The sequence below is a fragment of the Magnolia sinica genome, chromosome 18, assembly GCF_029962835.1.
Source record: "Magnolia sinica isolate HGM2019 chromosome 18, MsV1, whole genome shotgun sequence".
Classification (NCBI taxonomy): domain Eukaryota; kingdom Viridiplantae; phylum Streptophyta; class Magnoliopsida; order Magnoliales; family Magnoliaceae; genus Magnolia; species Magnolia sinica.
The window spans coordinates 39,425,069-39,445,958 of record NC_080590.1 but is presented as its reverse complement, the minus strand read 5'-3'; the positions used below and the strand labels follow the sequence as shown (position 1 = coordinate 39,445,958).

The 20,890-nt window shown below is 41.1% G+C and overlaps 1 protein-coding gene and 1 pseudogene across 1 annotated transcript in view; one reads left to right on the top strand and one right to left on the bottom strand.

The window, feature by feature from the left end:
• The window catches only part of LOC131232362 (uncharacterized), a 122,460-nt gene that overhangs the window by 24,953 nt on the left and 76,617 nt on the right, over positions 1 to 20,890 (top strand). Inside the window, exons 4-6 of the mRNA XM_058228593.1 lie at positions 18,215 to 18,304; positions 18,399 to 18,431; positions 18,589 to 18,747. Of these exons, the coding sequence (XP_058084576.1) occupies positions 18,215 to 18,304; positions 18,399 to 18,431; positions 18,589 to 18,747 (282 nt within the window). The remainder of the gene's footprint in view (positions 1 to 18,214; positions 18,305 to 18,398; positions 18,432 to 18,588; positions 18,748 to 20,890) is intronic.
• LOC131233724 (uncharacterized) lies at positions 11,233 to 17,761 on the bottom strand (annotated as a pseudogene).

Genomic DNA, 20,890 nt, shown 5'->3' with positions numbered 1-20,890 from the left:
AATTCCAATATCCATCTAGATCCATAGCTTAGTGGGCCATGCTTAAGGGAAGAATTGAGAATAATGGGGGAGAGTGAAGCCTACCACAAAAACCACCATATGGAATATGGGGTCTATCATGTTTTGTGAGTATTCCAAACAATGCATATAATGAGCCACACGCAAACACTTGGGATTAGGTTAATTCCTAGGATGTATGGTTAACATGACATGGAACACTATATTCATAGTTTGGAGTTGATACATGCTCGTAACAGACCGAGATAACCCAGTTGCGGCTAAAAAAGGAAGATCTGGATGGAGGAACGCGAACGAGATCTGGAGCAAAAAAAGGAAGATCATTGGGTTCAAGTTGAGGCTAGGAAATCTCGAGCTAACTTCTCTATATTTGCAGCGAATCTGACCTTCAATACCACAGAAGAGGGCCTTCTCCGCATTTTCGGCCGATTTGGGAAAATACGGGATGTTTTCATCCCCTGGAACCACCAGCTTCGTCGATCTTGTGGCTTTGCTTTCATCCGTTTCTACTACGAACAAGATGCTCTTAATGCTATCCATTGTCTCCATGATAGACGTATTGATGGTAGGGTTGCTCACATTGCTTGGGTAAAAGGACAATTTGGTGGTGTTAGGGTTGCAACGCCAATCTCTCTTCATCCTGTCAATCATCAGCCAACTCCAGCTATAGATTGACCATTTTTTGATGCGATTTCTCACGAAAGATCGGGAGGCCAATCCTAGTCAGAAGGGTGTACGGGGGTCACAACCATTGCTGATCTGAGTGCGGTACGAAACCGCCTCCGTAGCCTAACACTCGCATTGGTTGGGATTGCAGAGAATCAAAATGTACACATTGATCGTCTAGCTGGAGCTTTGAAGAACCCAGATCTGAAGCTCTCACATGTGGAAATAGTGAGGATTAATGTCTCAAAATTCTTATTAACATTTAAATCGAAAGCAGAGATGTTGGCATTTAGGAACAATGCTTCTCTTCAAAAGGAAACGGGTCTCATGACTGTTGAAATGTGGTCTCCTGAAGAAGTTATTGGGGCAGATGGGGTCTAGATCAGACTATTTGGTATTCCAGGCCATGCCTGGTTTGAATCCGTCATCCTCGATCTGGCGAGCTATTTTAAAAAGATCATTCAAATCGACTCTAACTTGAGATTCAGATATTTTCAGGCCTTTGCACGAGTTAAAGTTATGCCATGCCTGGGAGTATCCTTTAGCAATGTCTTACGATTAAGCGTGTTAGGGAAGGAATATCCAGTACTTGCAGAAATGGAACCTCTATTCACGCTCGGAACCCCTCCTTCTATCAAGCAAGTCACGAATGAGAGCACAAAGGAGTGGGTTGTTCGGAGGTTTCAGGACCGTCCAGGGCACCCATCACATGTTTGTGAAATTACGTCAGTCAGAGAAGCAGATACAGATAATGGTAAATATGGTAATAGGACTGATGTAGGCTCCACTGGCCCAATGGGGGAGGATAAATTAATAAAGCAGGAGGCTGGGAGAGTTGGCTCTGTAGTGGATTATCCTCTTACAATTCCAGATGAATGTGCTAATGGGTGTTTGGAAATTGTTCGAATGACATCAACAGGGGGAGGCGACTCAGCAGCTATTTGTGGAAATGTCCAGCCCGGAGGTGAAACAAAGAATACTGATTGAGAGATCATAATTAGCCATGCTGAGGCTAATCCCATTTTATCCTCAGATGAAGGCCTGCTTCGGCAAGTGGAGTATCAACAGGATCGAACGCAGGACATTATGCAACATTCTGATATCTGTCTTGCCAACCAAGGTGAATTAGATATGGTGTGGTGTCTGCAGCCATATGTTGTAGCGTCTCACCACTTGAATACTTTGGCCTGCCACTTGGATATGATCCAATCAGATGGCATTGCCTATAGGAATATCAATGCAAGCACACCTGCGCTTTCTCCTACAGATTACCCAAAGGGTACTCTGGATATGAATATTGTAACAGCAGATGAAGGGCCGTCTTCTACAAAGAACAGGAACCTCACACAACACCCTGAGGGGGTTCTGATAGGAAATAGTGATACAGAACCAGAGGGCTATTCTCCAATGCAGGTCAGGAATGATAACTTTCCTCAAACACATTGGCAGGTCAGGGTATCTGGTGGGGGAAAGGAGAACCTTCCACCACCGACAAGAGACATGATCAGAGATAGCAGCGCATCAGGGGACACCCTAAGTGAATGCACAACAGCGCTTGGTAGAGACAGGATTAGAGATACCAGGCTAGCAGGGGGTGCCGTCGGTGAGTGCAGAGCAACGACTGGAAGAGGTCAGTACTCAAACCCGACCAACATTTCCACATGCAGTAAAAATCAGTTTGAAAGAGCAACTCTTGAGGTAGACCTATTGCCCTATTTTTCCTCAATTGTCAGACCTATCAGTGATAAGCTCAGTAAAGGGAGGATGACTTCCACAGTCCTGATGCTAATCAGAGGAAATAGAATCCGGAGAGGGAGAATGGTTCAGTCTGGGACTGCAGGCATCTTGTATTGGAAGGAGAAAGGAGGCAGGGTACTGACACCTAGACTGCTGTCGAAACATCTGAAAAATGATCCAGAAGGCATAAAATTCTTTACGGTAAAGGAAATTGGAGTTCAAGGCTCCGTAGGTTGAAAAGAAGGATCGTAAATACTGGATGTTTGACGGATGGATAACATCATTGTGTGGAATGTTCGAGGGATTGGAAATCAGATGTCGATCAAGATAGTAAACAGGATTATCAGGAAGTATGATCCACAGATTTTGGCGTTTCTTGAGCCAATGTTGGGTGATGAGAAACGGGTGAAAATAGGCCTATCTTTGGGTTATCATTCATCCTTGTCTAATTTGGATGAGGGTGGCAAGATTTGGTTATTTTATAAGTCCTCTGCTTCTATTTCTTTTCTATCTAAATCGGATCAATGTTTGTCAATTAAAGCAATAGAGCATAACAGTGCTGCTCGGATCTATATTACTATAGTCTATGCCAGGTGTGCTCGGGTGTTGAGAAGATCTCTCTAGGCAGACTTGGCTTCGCTCTCCTCTTCCATACAAGGCCCATGGATGGTTTGTGGGGATTTTAATGCCATAGTGGATGACTCGGAAAGAAGAAGTCGTAGGGCTGCAGATAAAGCTTCTTCTGCAGAATTTGTTGATGCAATTAATTGTGCAGGCCTGATAGATGCGGGCTTTTCTGGTAATAGGTTCACTTGATGTAATAATCAGGTGGGATCCTCTTGGGTTTGGGCGAGACTCGACCGGGCTCTCATCGATATAAACTGGTCAACTCAGTTCTCGCAGTTTCGGGTCTCCCATTTGCCGCGAATTCTGTCGGATCATGCTCCTCTTCTTCTTGCTTTATCGCATTAGCTGAATAGTGACCCAAAGCCTTTCCGTTTCCAGCGAATGTGGATGACGCATGAAAAATTTCTCATGGTGGTCAGGACTACGTGGATCAAGGCCGAATCTAATCACCCAGTTTTCAACGTGCTCTCCAAACTCAAGCAGGTGAAAGCTGACTCAAAACGTAGAACAAGGACGAATTTGGAAACATCTTTCAACAACTCCAGTCCACTGAGCGACTGGTGGTCGAGCTGGAGACCCAGATTCAAGACTTCTCTAGTCCGTTGGATCAACTTCTCAGATTGCAGTAGGAGTTGCACACCCAGTCTAACAGTTTAGCAACTTTGGAACTTAGGCAGGAAGTTTTTTAGAAGCAAAAATCAAGAGTGGATTGGCTGAAAGAGGGTGATAAAAACACGAAGTTTTTCCATGCCACGGTTGTCGATAAGCAGAGATACTCAGTCATTCGTCAGGTGGAGTTGGAGTCAGGTCAGATAGTAGGGGATCAGGCAGAAATTAAAGCGGCTGCGGTGGAGCATTTTCAGAAGGTTTTTGTTGCTGAGCCCGGTCAGATTGATCAGATGTTGCTTCACTGCATTCCTCTAATGGTAACGTAGGCTCATAATGATATGTTGTTGGCTGCTCCTTCTATCCTGGAGGTCCAAACGGCAATTCAATCCATCCCGGTAGATAGTGCGGTAGGGCTAGACGGATTTTCAGCGAGTTTCTTCTAGTCTTCCTGGGAGGTGATTGGTCAGGACATTCATAAGGCCGTCACATTCTTCTTCCAAGGAGGTAAACTGCCCCGCTCAGTTACATCTACTATTATTTGTTTAATACCTAAAATTGCTACACCTAAGCACTCCTTAGATTTTCGGCCAATTAGCTTGTGCAACTGTTTGTATGAAATTTTCGGTAAGGTGGTGGCTTCAAGGCTGAGCCAAATTCTCCCATTGATTATTTCGCCAGAACAAGGGGCGTTTGTTCAGGGCCGTTCCATCACTGAAAATATTGCATTAGCGTAAGAGCTGTTTTGGGAATTAAATAAGTTAGTTCGCGGGGGTAATATTGTATTAAAATTAGATATGGACAAAGCCTATGACAGGGTCAGCTGGGATTTCCTCACTTAGGTTCTATACCGCTTTAGATTCAGTCAGACTTGGGTCGAATTGGTTGAAAAATGCTAGGCGAACAATTGCTTCTCAGTTCTCATCAATGGAGAAATGGCTGGTTTTTTTAAGTCTTCAAGGGGTTTGTGGTAGGGGGACCCAATTTCGCTAAGCTTGTTCATTATTGCAGCTGAGGTTCTTAACAGAGGTGTTAAAAACATGTTTTCTCTCCAGATTAGTCGGCCATTTGCACTCAGTAGGAGGTGCCCTCTGATATCTCATTTGCTTTATGCCGATGATACTTTAATTTTCACTAACGGGAGCAAGTCCTCTCTCTATCAGTTCAAGAAGTTCATTGATTCATATCAAGCTTCCTCGGGACAAAGAATCAATTAGAGGAAATGCTCCATTTATTGCCCTAAAAAGCTGTCGTCCACTAGGATCAGAATAATCGAAGGTATTCTCGGCTTTAGCAAATCATCTTCTGCTTTAACTTATTTGGGGGTCCCAATATCGGATGGTCGTATTACTGCTACTACTTTCAAGCCATTGGTGGACAAAGTGGTAGGGCGGATCAATGGGTGGAAGGCCCGAATTTTGACCCAAGCAAGGCGTCTGGTTCTCATAAAAGACGTCCTTTCTAGCATTCTGGTGCATTCTATGGCGGTGGTCCATATTCATGCCCAGGTGTTAAAGACTATTGAGAAGCACATGGCAAACTTCTTTTGGGGTTGGTCAGAGGGGAAACCAAAGTGTCACTAGAAGACTTGGAATTTGATGACTAGTCCTATAGAGGAGGGGGGAATTGGGATAAAAAAGCTTGTAGACATCATGAGGGCCTTTCGTATGAAAATGGCTTGGACTTTGAGATTCGGGAAGAAGAATAATATCTGGAAAGGTTTTATGAAGGTGAAGTATTTGACCAATGGCTGTTCTAGTGGATTGGTTACGATAAGACAGCTTTCCTCTCCCTTGTGGAAGCACATTAGAGATCTGATTCCCTTGGTGGATTCTCATGTCCAATGGCAAATCGGGGAAGGTAAATGCAATTTTTGGAAGGTTAATTGGTCTGGTCTAGGCCCTCTCCTTCTGCTTACAGAATCAGAAGTGCCTCTCAAGCTGCAGGAAATCCAAGTAAGTCAGGTGATTGGCCCGCTTGGGCCTCTCCCCAACCCCCCCCCCCCCCCCCTCATCAGCGCTGTTATTTCTCCCTCAAGGTGTCATTGATCGCATCTTTCAGGCCGGTTATTGTACTTCAAAGGAATCGGACTACCCGTTCTAGCCATTAACTCTGTCTGGGATATTTACGGTTAAATCAGCTTGGTCGATGTCCAGAAGCCCCAATCCTTCGCGGAGTTGGTCTCGATGGGTTTGGCACATGAAGCTCCCTCCCAAAATTTCTTTGTTTGTTTGGAAAGTGATTCATGACGCGGTCCCGGTGATAGTGTCGTGCAATCAAGAGGGGTACACCTTACGTCCAGGTGTGTTTGCTGTAATAACTCGAATTTTGACTTTGAAACTCCTCTTCATTTGTTTATTAACGGAAAAATGGCACAGTTAGTTTGGTGAGTTATTGGTAGGTGCCTTGGAATTACCGTATTGCCTACAACTTCGATAGTAGCCAGGCTTTCTCAATGGTGGGCAGGGGTTGACTCTTTACTTCACAGGTCGACTTATCTGATGTTAATTCCCGGCACTATTATATGGGAGCTGTGGAAAGCTCGAAATGTAGCAGTTTTTGAAAGCAGATTGGCGTGCTCTGATAGAGTAGTTGGAAAGATTAAATGTGTGGGAGACCTTACTTAAGGAAACAGTCAGTGAGAGTCGAAGGAATACGTCGCGTTGTCGAATTTTTGATTCGTCGACCCTGAATTCTGGTGATTGTCGTCCAGGGGTGATTAAGTGGGAGAGGCCATTACCCGGGTGGGTGAAAATCAATGTTGATGGTTTAGCTAGAGGAAACCTAAGAAGATCTGGGGGAGGTGGTGTTTGTAGAGGGGATAGGGGCAATTTCATCTTTGCCTTTTCAGCTGGATATGCATTTGGATCCAATACGGTGGCCGAACTTCGGGCGGTGTATGATGGCCTTTCTTTTGGTCTTCAGAGGGGTTTAGGCCAAATAATTATTGAGTCTGATTCACGGCTAGTAGTCGATCTCATCAATGGTGTGGCAAAGACGGTTTGGAAATGGAAGGCGTGGCTTCTTAGGATTCAATGGCTAAGAAAGAGGGCCAATGTCAATGTTGTGCATGTCCTTATCGAAGGCAATTCTCCGGCTGACTTTATGGCTCGATTAGGTAGTGCCTCCAACTCTTTTGCTTCTTTCAACATCCTGTCCGATCTGCCACATCAGTTTCGAGGTATGCTTTTTCTGGACAAACTTGGTTTAGGCTTGATTAGAGGGACTTGATTCACATGAGGCCTTCCTTGTAAGTATCTTTTCGGTTTCTCACGTGGGGTCTCCTGTTTTATGTAAGGGAGCCCCTGTTGTATAGTTTTCATCTTGAATACAATTCAATCTTTCGAAAAAAAAAAAAAAAATAGTTTGGAGTTGATATCATAGTGTGTTGTAATGGCTATTACGGACCATAAAAGCTATTATATAAAAGGAATGGTGACAATCATTACATATTATGAGATCGTAACATCATAATGGCTATTATGAAAAAAAATGATCTATAACTGGTGATATAACTCTCGTAACAACTCGTTTTGCCTCCCATAAAGGCCATGCTAATCCCGCGTAATGGTACGTTGGAAGGAAGATACAATTTTTTCAGATTTTTTTTTTCAATAGAAAAAGTAAAACATAATGGCCATTATGATCCATATTACAATTGTAATATGGATATCAAAATACCTTGGTTGATATACATATCAAAAGTAGCATCCAAACTTTCTGGCAAGGCAACACAAAATTAGGTCAATATGAACATATGACCATCATGAGAATTTGGAGGTATTTGTATGGTTGGCCTTGGTATAGCTCATCTAATGGTTGTATATGTTTGGCTCTAATTATGTATTTCGTGGAATGTGTATGCGTTAGACATGCTAAAGCCAAATGTCGCTTAAATCAAACCGAACACCTATGAACTGAGGTGCTGAATAGACCGAGAAATCAAGTTATGTACGAATTAGTCATCTATTCAAAGGATTTGCGAAGTTGAGAGTATATTTCTAATGAGTCATTTCTCCTTATGAAAAATGACTTTCAATTGTGTAATAGCTTATATAGTTCAACATTAAGAAAATATCGATAATTGGAAAGAACTTAAGGCTTAAAGTATTTTATTGATATTTAATAAATGCTTATAATCAATTAAAAAAATAAAAAGAAAAAGAAAATGGATAACTAACCATAGTTTGTTCGTCACTCATCAAGATACTAGACTTCGAGGCAAGAAAATCGTCAGGTATGGTGTTCTGTTCATCATTTATCTGGGCTTTGTATGTAAGATGGTCATTAATAATGATAATGTATTTGTCGCTCGATTGAACTTCATAGTCAAGATAATCGTGGTTTGCGGGACATTCATTTGTTTGTTGCTCGAATTGAATCGGACATTCTAGGTAAGACGAATGGTGGTGATGGATCTTCAAAAGTCTATTGGTCACACGATTAGGCTTCATAGGTTCAACTATTTGTTTGTTGCTCCCAACGACACTTTTTAGGAGAGATGATCACTAGGTGACAATCTATTTATTACATGGAACCAAACTTTATAGGTGAAAAAGTCAAGGTTAACGATTATCTGTTCATCGCTCAAAACCTCACTTCATGGGCGAGATTATGTGGTTCAATTGTTTATTTGTCGCTTAACAAGGCTTTGTAAGAAAGAAGGTTGTAGTTAAACGATCATCTATTCATCACACAAAGTTGAACTTCATAGGCAAGACAATTAAAAGAACGTGAGAAAGCTTCGCTGGCTTTGTGTTCAAAACTTATGAATCTTCTCAGCAATCTAGCAAAATGACCGTAGACATAGGGTGGAGAAATAAGTAATATAATCAGTCCATGCTTTCTGTGGTACTACATTAGCTGGCAACAGAAGAGTTAGATCAAGACTAAACTAAACTAAGATGAATGTTCATGAAAGATGAGAGATATGCAGTGTTGTACTATATAAGAGAGTTGTGTTAGTTGTTGTACTATATAAGAGAGTTGTGTTAGATTGATGTGTGCCTGGAGCTCTTTGTTTTTTTCTTCATTTATAGGCACTTAAGGATGTTGCTGAAGAATTGTACTTAGAATCAATTTTTATGATTTTCTTTCAATTAATTGTCTAATCAACAAATATGACCAATTAATTTTTTTAAAATAAAAAGCAACTTCCATTTCATGATGGGAACTATACAAGACAATAGACATTCGGGCTATCCCAGGACTTAAAAAAAAAAAAATAATAATATGGGGCCTATCGTAAACCCTCTACAAGGCGACCGAGGCCGAGCCAACTACTCCACCACGCTGGATTCTCTAATAGAACCCATCCCCACTTTATTTAACAGGAAGAGCCCTTGAACAGGGAGAGGGAGATCCAAAACCTGCCGGAAGAAGAGGCTCACCCGAAGCTTGCTCCCCAAATGAGCCAGCTCACTGTCAAGGCATTACCTTCTCTCAGGACGTGAACGAAATGAATCTTCCCCCTTTTCTTCAATCTTTCTATTCTAGCTGACCAATACCGCCTGTTCCAAGCTGTTTGGGACAAGCAATTCAGGGACTCCACCACAAACTTGGAGTTTGATTCGACCACTACCTTGGATAGGCCTTGGTTCCAACAATGGGTGAGGACATTATACACCACTCATAACTTAGATCTATTATTGGAACCCACCCCATACCCTATTGAGAACACGAAAAGAAGGATGAAAAGAAGGTCACCTTTTTCCCCTTTACAAATACCTCAGCCTCCCGAATCCCCGAGTTCCCTCTAGCTGACCCATCCACATTCGATTTAACCTAACCTTTTTCTCACTTAACTCACTTGACTAGAGCATACTCTTTTCTTAGAGAAGTTATAGACGCAATCCCCAATACGTTGAGGGTCAACCAATTGGCCATCGACAGGTTCTTGGGAGATGAAATCCCCTTACTAAACCACGCCAACCACCACTTGACTCATGCTATCGGTCCAGCAGCTAGAACCTGCTTGTCGTCGAACCTAATGGAATTTATGGCTTTCTAGATTTCCTACAGAATCAGATGTGGGGCCAGCCCATGCAGCATAGGTATGCTACCCCTCGGAGATGGTGCAAGCCACCATTGGCTTATTCTTTCCTGGATCAATTGGCGAGCCATCAGGACAATACAAAAAATGGCCCTGAAATGATCCCATGCCTTCACAACCAGACTACCGGTGATGAAGAGGTGTTCAACGATTCCATGGCAAGACAACGGTCAACTCATCCCCACAGCATATGCACTTAGAGGATAACAGAACCTGTTTTACTTAGAGATGGTCGTAGATCCACTTGCCCCTGTGCTTGACAAGTCGCCACCGTGTCTAGCTCGCATGAACTCTGCCCACAAACTTTCTTTATTTCCAAATTTCATAGCCCATGCCATCTTTAGCCGGAGGTCCATCATAAGCTCTTTTAGCTTTCTGATACTCAAGCCTCTATCCTTTTTTGGCCTTGCAAGTTTCTTCCAACTAATCCAGTGCAACTTTCTCTTGCACTGGATTATGCTTTATCATAAACATGCATGGCTCCATAAATATGACCGAGTATGCTTTATTATAAAGATGGCTAGCTCCATAATTTTGGCCTACCCAAGTTTTGGATTATCCTGTTTGGGCATTCTTTCCCAACTACTTCCTATGTTGTGGCCGACCTAAGTTTTGGATTATCATGTTTTTTCAATTAATAATTAACATGAGGCATTGTCCCTGATGGAAGGGATGGATCTTATGAAAGCTTCGCCCACATGGCTCTCATTCTGCCCAAGAAACCCTAATGGTTACTTGGCGTGAGGAGTACCAGCATCGTTTTTGCTAAAAGGGTTTTCATAGGATAAGGTGGCCACCATATCATCATATCGTAGACCCAGAGCCAGATTTCAATCGTTATGCAGGAAGATGAATCCAGACAATTGAAGAGTAATCATTTAATGGCTTGTATTCAAAACCAGTAGTCAAAGGTATATGAGGCATGGATACGAAACCATAGGTTTTATATGGTAGTAACGAGAACATGAACAATTCTAATCATCATTGAAATGCAATTCGGCCTGTACGGAAGATGTGAGATAAACCAGGATATCATTTCTTATTTTATTTTATTTTTTATTTTTATTTTTTTTAGGAAAAAAAACCAACCACGATATCCCTTCAAAACTCTTACCATAATACATGTAATATATTATATTAAGATAATTGGGGCCCTTAGCCATTGGAGTAATGGTCTTTCCAGTGACCCTAATTGTTTATTCAATAGATCAGTACCTCTCCAACGACCTCAACCGTTTATATGATGAGACTCACTTTTTATAGGGATAGGAAAAAAAAAAAACTCTGAAATTGAAATATTATCATCATTTGATTATTCGAAGTTACAAGCTATTCCATACTCAAAAGAAAGGAGAGAAAAGATGGAATGGTTAAAATGCTCCATCTAAGAGTTCTTTTCTTTTGACCATCTCTAATCCAATGTGAGGTCCATAATACAAACAGTTTTGTTTATTCATAGATACCCCCATATCCATTGACTAAAGTCACAACGTATCCTATTAATTAATTAATTAATTAATTTATTTATTAACATAAAACACTGCTCTGCAATTTACTAAATAGAAAAATAGCAAAAGAACAACACTGAATAATCTAGAATGCCTGACAACACAATATAACACGAGCTCTACCAGCTCAAGAAAATAACGGAAAGAAAAAAAAGGAAAACAGCATATGCTGGCAACACCGCTACAGGTAGGAAGCTGACAGGTTAGAGTCAATAGAATCCAAACGGGATCATGGTATAAATGGAAACGGAAGCAATGAAATTTCTCCTAGCACCCTATGAAAAGAATCGCCAAAAATAGATTACTCTCACAACCATATAACAACTCTCTACTCAACATCTACTCCACAAAACTGCAGGACGGTAATGCCCTCAAAGTACAACAGCTGCCTTCTCCTGGGAAATAAATAGAGCGGGATGGGCTATCAAGGGCTCATAATGATCAGCTCTGGCACCGCACCACCCTCTCCCTTTCATAAAGAGAAAAAATGGGAGTTCACAAATTTGACCCCTAGACGATGTGGAAGGAAGAAGACACAATTATCTTCATCAACCATTGCATCTGAACCATGGGCTTAAACCACATGTCTCTTGTTTGAACTCCGTTGCAAGACTCTCTATTGCTATATCTGTTGCGTAGTACACAAATAACGTAAGTGAATCAAGATCCAATCTCCGGTGTCACCCACAAACAATAAACAGAAAGAAATATAATGTAGAAGAAGAATCAAAGCATTCCAAATAAACCACAAGACATAATATATGTGGAAAAACCCCAACAAGGGTAAAAAACCACAGGTGCAAACTTCCACTATGAAGAAAATGAAATTACAAGAAATATACTAACCTCTTCCCCTTGGATATATAGAAAAAACCTTTTGTATACATCTTAGAATACCTCCCATGACCCTAGAATAGCCCTAGGGACCTATATTTATAGTTTAAGCAACTTCCCTTTCACATCTTTGCGAAAACTACCTCAAATTTACGCAATCCATATCAAATCCACAAACGAATTTGCGTAACCTCGACTGATCGATCAAGTTCCTCGACTGGTCAAGCGAACCCTCGACTGGTCGAGCATGGGCCTCGACCGGTCGAGAACCTCGGACCCAAAAAAACTGCAGCTTCCTGGACTTTGAGTCTAGCGAACCCTCGACTAGTTGAGTAGGCCACTCGATCGGTCAAGCAGCCCACTTGACTAGTTGAGCGACCCTGTTCAGATGTGGCTCCACATCTCAACAATCTCCCACTTGGAGACACATCACCATAAACTTTCATCTTCTACATTCGGAGTTCACTATTTCCCCATCTTCAAGCCTGAAGATCAATCAAAGCTGAACAGATCTTCAACTTCTCCCGTGTGACCGCTTTAGTAAGCATATCCACAGGATTCTCACTTGTATAGATCTTCTCTAGAGCAACCGATCCATTTTCCAGTAATGAACGTATGAAATGACATCTGATGTCAATATGCTTGGTCCTTGAATGAAAGGCTGAATTCTTAGCCAAGTGTATTGCACTCTGACTGTCACTGTACAGCTTACAATTTACTTACTTCTTTCCCAACTCTTCCATGAAACCTTGCATCTACACCAATCTCCTTACACGTTTTTGTAGCTCCAACATATTCTGCTTCCATTGTACTGATAGATACTATCTTCTTTAATTGAGAGACCCAACTAACTATAGCACTACCTAGAGTAAAGACATATCCTTTAGTGCTTCTTCTGCTGTCGATATCTCTTGCCAAATTTGAATCTACGTAACCTTATAACTTGATTTCCGATCCTCCATAGCATAACCCTATAGCCTTAGTACCTGCCAGGTATTTAAGGATCGACTTCACAGCTTCTCAATGTTCCTTCCCATGATTGTTCATGAACCTACTAACAACTCCCACTACTTGAGCAATATCTGGTCTTGTGCTCACCATAGCATATATAAGACTCCCAATAGTTGACACGTATGAGACTTTATCTATGTAGTCTCATTCCTCAGGCATCTTCGCACTTTACTTCTTAGAAAGCTTAAAGTGGTTGGCTAATTGAGTGTTAACTGGCTTAACACCTCCCATACTGAATCGATCACGTACTTTGGCTATGTAGTCTACACGTGACAAAACTAGTTTCTCGATTTTCCTGTCACGCTTTATCCTCATGCCTAGAATTTGTTTTGTAGCTCCTAAATCCTTCATTGTAAATTCTCTAGACAGTTGTCTTTTAAGATCTGAGATGTCCTTCATGCTTCATCCGGCTACAAGCATATCATCAACGTACAGAAGAATGATGATGTACGACGTATCAAACTTTTTCAAATAGCAACAGTGGCTTACATGACATCTCCTAAAACCGTTTCCTGATATGAAACTGTCGAACTTTTTGTACACTGTCTCAGGGCCTGCTTCAAGCCATATAGACTCTTCTTCAGTCTACACACATTGTTCTCCTTTTCTGGTGTCACGTATCCTGTTGGTTGATGCATGTATATCTCTTCTTCAAGGTCCCCATGAAGAAAGGTTTCTTAACATCTAGCTGCTCTAGATGTAAGTCTTTTGTAGCCACTATACTCAAGACTATGTGAATCGTAGACATTTTCACCACTGGTGAAAATATTTTAGTGAAGTCGATACCTGCCTTTTATTGAAACCCTTTAATAACCAATCTAGCCTTGTACCGTTTCGAACTATCGTGCTCCTCCTTCAGTCTGTAAACCCACTTGTTATAAAAAGCTTTCTTACCCTTAGGTAGAGTGACTAGCTCCCATGTATGATTAGACTCAAAAGAGTCCATCTCATCATCCATGGCCTACTCTCACTCAACCCGTGTATCTGACTGTAATGTCTCTTCAAAACATTCTAGTTCACCATTATCTGTCAGTAGTAGATAATGTATAAAAGGTGAGTATCAGACCGTGGGTTTCCTCTTCCGAGTAGACCTCCTCACAACCGGTGTCTACGGCTCTGCCTCACTATGCTCATGTGCATGTTCATCCAGTGGCACTATAACACCCGTGTCTGGTAACTCTTCCAATTCTACGAATTCTTTCTCATTGGTCTTATTTTGCTACACACTATCCTTATGCATCACTTTTTCATTGAAGAGTACGTCTTTGCTTCTGATGATTTTCCTATTCTCTGTATCCCAAAAACGTTACCCAAAATTATGCTGCACGTAACCTATAAACGTACACTTCCTGGACTTTGTATCTAGCTTGTTTCTGTGCTCTACATCAATGTGAACATATGAAGTGCAATCAAACACTCTGAGATGTGTAAGGTTCACTTCTTTTCCAGTCAACGTTTCTTCTGGTAGCCCACCATCCAATGGTACTGAGGGACTTCTATTGATGAGATATGTGGCAGTATTCACAGCATCTGCCCAAAAGTCTTAGGTAATCCTGCATGTAACCTCATGCTCCTGGCACATTTAAGGATAGTCCTGTTAATGCACTCAGCCACACCGTTCTGGTACGGTGTTCCTTGAATCGTTTTCTGATGTTTGATTCCATTTGCTACACAATACTCCTTAAACTTCTTATCACAGTATTCTCTCTTATTATCTGATCTGAGACATTTTACTGTTTTACCTGTCTTATTTTCTAGCATTACTTTCCACTTCTTAAATACATCAAATACATTAGATTTTTGCTTTAAGAAATAGACTCACAGTTTTCTACTAGATCATCAATAAAAGAAACAAAATAACGTGTGCTACCAAGAGATGATACCTGTGCCGGTCTCACACATCAGTGTGTACAAGCTTCAACAGATGTGTCTTTGGAGCTCGTCTTATTTTTATGAAATTTACCATCTTCTGCTTGTCATATATGCAGTCCTCGTAGAATTCCAAGTCGATAGACTTTAGCCCTGGTAGCTTCCCTTTTGACAACAACACTTTCATCCATTTCTCACTCATATGTCCCAACCTCTGATGCCATAACTACCCATTCACTCCAGTTGATGTGACTGTGAGTGAACTATACAATCTTGAAGTCACGTACAAAGTACCTTCCTTCTTGCCTAGAGATATCACCAAAGCACCTTTTATGATCTTCCAGGAATCACTAGTGAATATCGTCACATATCCGGTATCATCCAGTTGCCTCACTGAGATCAAGTTCTATTTCAAATTTGGTACATGTCTGACATCTTTCAATTTTAAAGTCGTTCCGTCTTTTTAACTTATATGAACATCTCTCGTTCCTACAATACTGCACGGCTCATCATCACCTAAGTAGACTCTCCCAAAGTCACTTGATATATAATCACGCAGAACTTTCTTACACAAAGTGGCATAAAACGAAGCACCCGAGTCTTTGACCCAAGACTCATTCCTCGTATCAAGAGATAAGATCAACGCCTCTGTGTCGCTCTCCTCAGATAGATTTATTGAATCCTTCCCGCCTCGAGAGCTTCCTTCTTATTTCTTAAGCGCCCTACAATCGCATTTCATGTGCCCTTTCTTCCCACAATGCCAACACCCGTCTTTGTCTTTTGGTCTCTTGGACTTCTTCCTTGACTTAGAACATCCGTGTTTATTGCCTCCTTTGTTCAGTGATCTTCCTCTTCCTTCAACGTTTAGAGCATTCCCTAAATACCCCTTAAACTCCTGATGCCTTTCTTCTAAATTCTTCGCTGAGAATTAGATTGGCCATATCATCAAATTTCAGCTTTGTCGACCCTGAAGAATTGCTCATAGCAATTACCAAACCATCCCAACTGTCTGACAAACTGGACAAGATCAATAACGCCCTGACCTCGTCTTAAAAAACAATGCCAATGGATTCCAATTGGCTCATGACTGTATTGAACTCGTTTAGATGTTCAGCCACACTCCCACCATCTAACATCTTTACGTTGAATAGCTGTTTTATAAGATGAACCTTGTTGGACACTGAGGGTTTCTCGTACATCGTAGCTAAGGCTTCCATTAATTCTTTTGTGGTCTTCACCTTGAATATATTAAAGGCGACACTCTTAGACAAAGAGAGTTGGATCGTTCCTAAAGCCTTCCGATCCAATAAAGACCATTCATCATCTGTTATCTTCTCTAATTTCTTTTCTTTTCCTCCTAGAGGAATATAGAGGTCCTTCTGATACATATAATCATCATCTGTATCTTTTAGAAGACAAAGTTTAAACCATCAAACTTACCAATTCTAGTCTTCCCTTCTTCCGTCATCACTCCCACTTAAACTAAACTAATAACTCTGATATCAGTTGTTGCGCAGCACACCAACAACGTAAGTGAATCGAGATCTAATATTTGGTCTCATCCACAAACGATAAACAGAAAGAAATATAATCTAGAAGAAGAATCAAAACATTTCAAACAAACCACAAGACAGAATATACGTGGAAGAATCCCAATAAGGGTAAAAAATCACGGGCGCAAACTTCTACTATGAAGAAAATGAAATTACAAGTAATATACTAACCTCTTCCCCTTAGATGTATAGAAAAAACTCTTTGCATACACTTTAGAATACCTCCCATGACCCTAAAATAGCCTTATGTACCCCTATTTATAGTTTAGGAAACTTCCCTTTCGCACCTCTGCGAAAACCGCCTCAAATTTACGCAGTTCGCATCAAATCCGCAAACGAATCTGCATAACCTCGATTGGTCGAGCAGGCTCCTCGACCGGTCGAGCATGGGCCTCGACCGGTCGAGCACTTTGGATCCAAAAAATTATGGCTCACTGAACTTTGAGTCGAGCAAACCCCAGCCTACTCAACTGGTTAAGCGGCCTTGTCCAGATGTGGCTCACATCTCAACAATATCATCCTCAAAAGCAGCTGCATGACCCTCCCTATTCTCATCCACCGTCAATAAACCCTCCACCGTGTATTGCAAGGTGATAATATTAATTCATCTTGTGGTGAACCAGATGTGGACATGTACTGGGCCCAACTTGGACCATCATCCACAGCAATGCATCTCTCCTTATATATGGACTCCGCAGCCATTTCCCTCTGCATCACAAGTTCTACCATCTCCATGATCGCCCGATCCAACGCCTCCCTTTCATCCTTCCTTGCCAGCAGCTTCACCTCCTGCACCACGTGGATCCCCCACCCCGCCTTCAAATCCGGCGAATACAGATGCCGTATCGCTGCATCAATCTGATCACCACCGTCCAGTCCGTATTCCTCCAAGAACCTCCTGACCGTCCGATTCCTCAGATCCCTCACCCCGATCTTCAATCCCATCGCCTTCTTCACGGCTGTGAACAGGCAATTTCCGTCCGCCTCAACATCCCCGCCATGAAAGAGGCAGAAGGTCGAAGACGAGATGGACGGCGAGGATCCGTCGGGGCACTTCCAGAAGGCGCCTTTGGAGGAGAGGTTTTCTAGATTCCGCTTCTGATGGGGCTCTAAACCGCTTGCAGAATCCCAAGCGGTGGTTTTTGGGAGGAGGTTGGCAGTTTCGCGAGGGGATGGAGGCCGTATCGGGTCTTGTGGGGGCCACGGCGGGAGTATCGGTGATGGGGTTTGTAGCGTTTCGGCCATGGCGGAAGTTTCGCAGAGAAGCTTCCCCATTTTCTCTCCTTAAAAAAAAATATAATAAAAATAAAAAATAAAATAATAAAATAAAATAAAATTGTCTGTGATTGAGAGTTGCAGAGCTATTACCATATGTAAAAATGTTTTCTATCAAATGTCATGTAAAAAAAGAATAAAGACATCGAAATTCACTTTTCTTTATTTCAGAAATAGAGCAGCAACCCACATTCCGGTAAGAGAATTTTGGAAGGATCGACAGGGCCTACAGTTGAAATTTGAAATATTTAATAGAATAAAATGTTATTGATGGGATATACAATTAATTGAATTGAATTTATATTTGATATCAACTCAAACTTTCTCTTAAATCGAATAATAGCTCTAAAGGAAGATCTGGAAATCTATAAATCTTAAAACCTATTTTAAGTATGCAACAAACCTTAATGGTGACAACAGCGTACTTGTAATTGCATTTGAACTAGTTCTATTTTCAGATTTCCAGTGTCTACGGCTATGGCCTCAGAAGCAAGAGAAGAACCAACTTGATGCAGAGAACCCATCACCTCAGATATCTGCATCCACAGGTAAGAGGTTGCTGTACACCATTTGTCACGATCATTGCATGTGCCGGTTTTATATTTTGTTTACTTACGCAAGAGAAGAACCAACTTGATGCAGAGAACCCACCACCTCAGATATCTGCATCCACAGGTGAGAGGTTTCTGTACAACATTTGTCACGATCATTGCATGTGCTGGTTTTATATTTTGTTTACTTTCAACAAATATGCTCTTTCCGTATAAACCAAATGTATCTATGTCAATGCCTCTCCTCGAACTTAATCGTGGTTGCTTGTGTGAATTTTTAGACATATTTATTCAACGATCCCATGGGGACGGAGGCAAAAGCCATGAAAGCAGCCAAGAGAGAAGTTGCAGCACACAAGAACAACCATTTCCCAGTAATTATAAAACATGCTATGATTTCTTTGAGCTCGCAATGACGGCCTTACAAGTGATTGGATTTGGTCAGTACGTCTGCCTCAATAACTGATGTTTTTAATTGTATTTCAAAAGCGTTGTTTATTTAGTGGATTTCCTATTTCTTCAACTAAAAAATGGCAAACTACAATTATAAATTTCAGGAAAAGAAAAAAAAATTTACTTTTAAAATTTGGGTGAACTATGTTAAAGCTCGTTGGATTATATGTTAATTCTGTGACTTATCCAATATGTAATCCACTTCATAGATAGTTTTCCCTGCCTATTGTAAGAGCCCATGTACCAAAAATAAAAGGCACTTCCAAGAAGACAAAACAATAAGAAGCAGCCCAAATTGCATCTAAAACGAAGGAATCGGCCCTCTCCCTTCTTAATTCACTGAGTCCTGATCATCCCCACAATCGCATTGTCCAAAGCTAAGGAACCTGTAACATGGTGGCACAGGGAGGGACATGATGAGGTCAATCACTGTCTTAATCAAGGGATAACTACTCTGAATCCACAGAGTTCTCTTGACTCCTAATAGAGCTTCCAAGAATCCATGAGGGATAAAAGCTTGAATAATTCCTAATAAATTTGAAATAACTTGATTGATAAAAGAAAAATGAAATTACAACTCTTTAAATAATGGGCTCAACCCTAGGATGGAGTTTTAGACTTAGACTCCAACTCAAACACCTTAAAAACATGAGTTACTATAAATAGTAAACTTACTATTTATAGACCTCCTCTATTCTAACCGGACTTTGTAATTTTTGGCCAAAAATAGTGTGTCCAATTTATCCCAACCATGCTATTTTCCTAACTTTTCTAAGCCATTTTTCATGTTGGGCATGACTTCTACAACTCAAAGGATCAAAAGTTATACTCAAACTAAAACTTAATATTTATAATAAAAACAAAATTAAGTGGAACTTTTGACCATCAATCCGATGGAATCTCACAAATTCGGCATGCGTAACCTGATGTAGCAGGATTGGTTGGCTTGGGTGGGTTCTCCTACCCCAAAATCATATATAATAGGTTAAAAAACTCATCTTGATTTGCGAGATATGACTGATTTAAGGTTCTTACGGTCTGGATCATTTCTGCCTCCAATCAGGGCTTCTTTGGTCCATCTATGTAATGAAAGTTTCTACAACCCTCTCTACATCAGTTCCCCCCACTTTAGAAGAACTCAACCTCGAGTTCTCGCCCAACTTCAGTTCATAATACTCGTTCTAGTCCACAACGTTGAAAGTATGCGAGATCTCCATGTCATCAGGAAGATCAACTACATAAGTGTTGTCGTTAATCTTTTGAAGGATCAGTACCGATCCAATCTTCTTATTTTTCAACTTGTTGTAGGTCCTGCTCGGAAATCTCGCCTTGCATAGATGAACGATAACATTGTTGCCCACCTTAAATACATTTTTCCACCAATGCCTGTCGGCTTGCTCCTTAAACTTGTGATGTAGAGCGGGTCGCGGACAGTTTCATGGCCAAGATGGATCAGAAAAGGCTCGGTTGATGACAGAAGTGATCTAAACCGTCAGACCTTAGATCGGGCATATCTCACAATCTGGAATAATTTATCGGGCATAAAATATATGATTTTGGAGTAGAATGGACTACTTTAGCCACCCAACCCTGCTATGCTGGGTTACGAAGCCGAATTTGCAAAATACCCCCGGATTGATGGTCGTTTCCCTATTTCAATTCCATTTTTACTATAAATAGTAAGTTTTAGTTTGATTATAACTCTTCATCCGTTAGGCTTTAGGAGTTGCGTCCAACGCGAAAAGAGCTTAGAAAAATTAGGAGAGTAGCTTGGCGAAGCCAAATAAGACACTTACTATTTTTGGCTAAAAACCTTGCGCACTAGTAGACATCACGACCGTTTATAAATAGTAAGTTTACTATTTATAGTAAGTTGCGAATTCTAGGAGTTTTAGTTGTAGTTTGCTTCTGATTTCTCTCCTGTTACTTGGTATCCCTATTTAAAGGGTTGTGAACTCATTTATTTCATTCATAAATTAAAATTTGAATTTATTAGAATTTATTTCTATTTTATTTCTTTCTTTCCTCGTGGATTTGAGAAGTCTTTGTGAGGAGTCTAGAGAAGTTCCGTGGATTTGGAGTAGTTATCTTTAAGGAATACGGTGATCGGCCTCATCACGTTCATCCCTA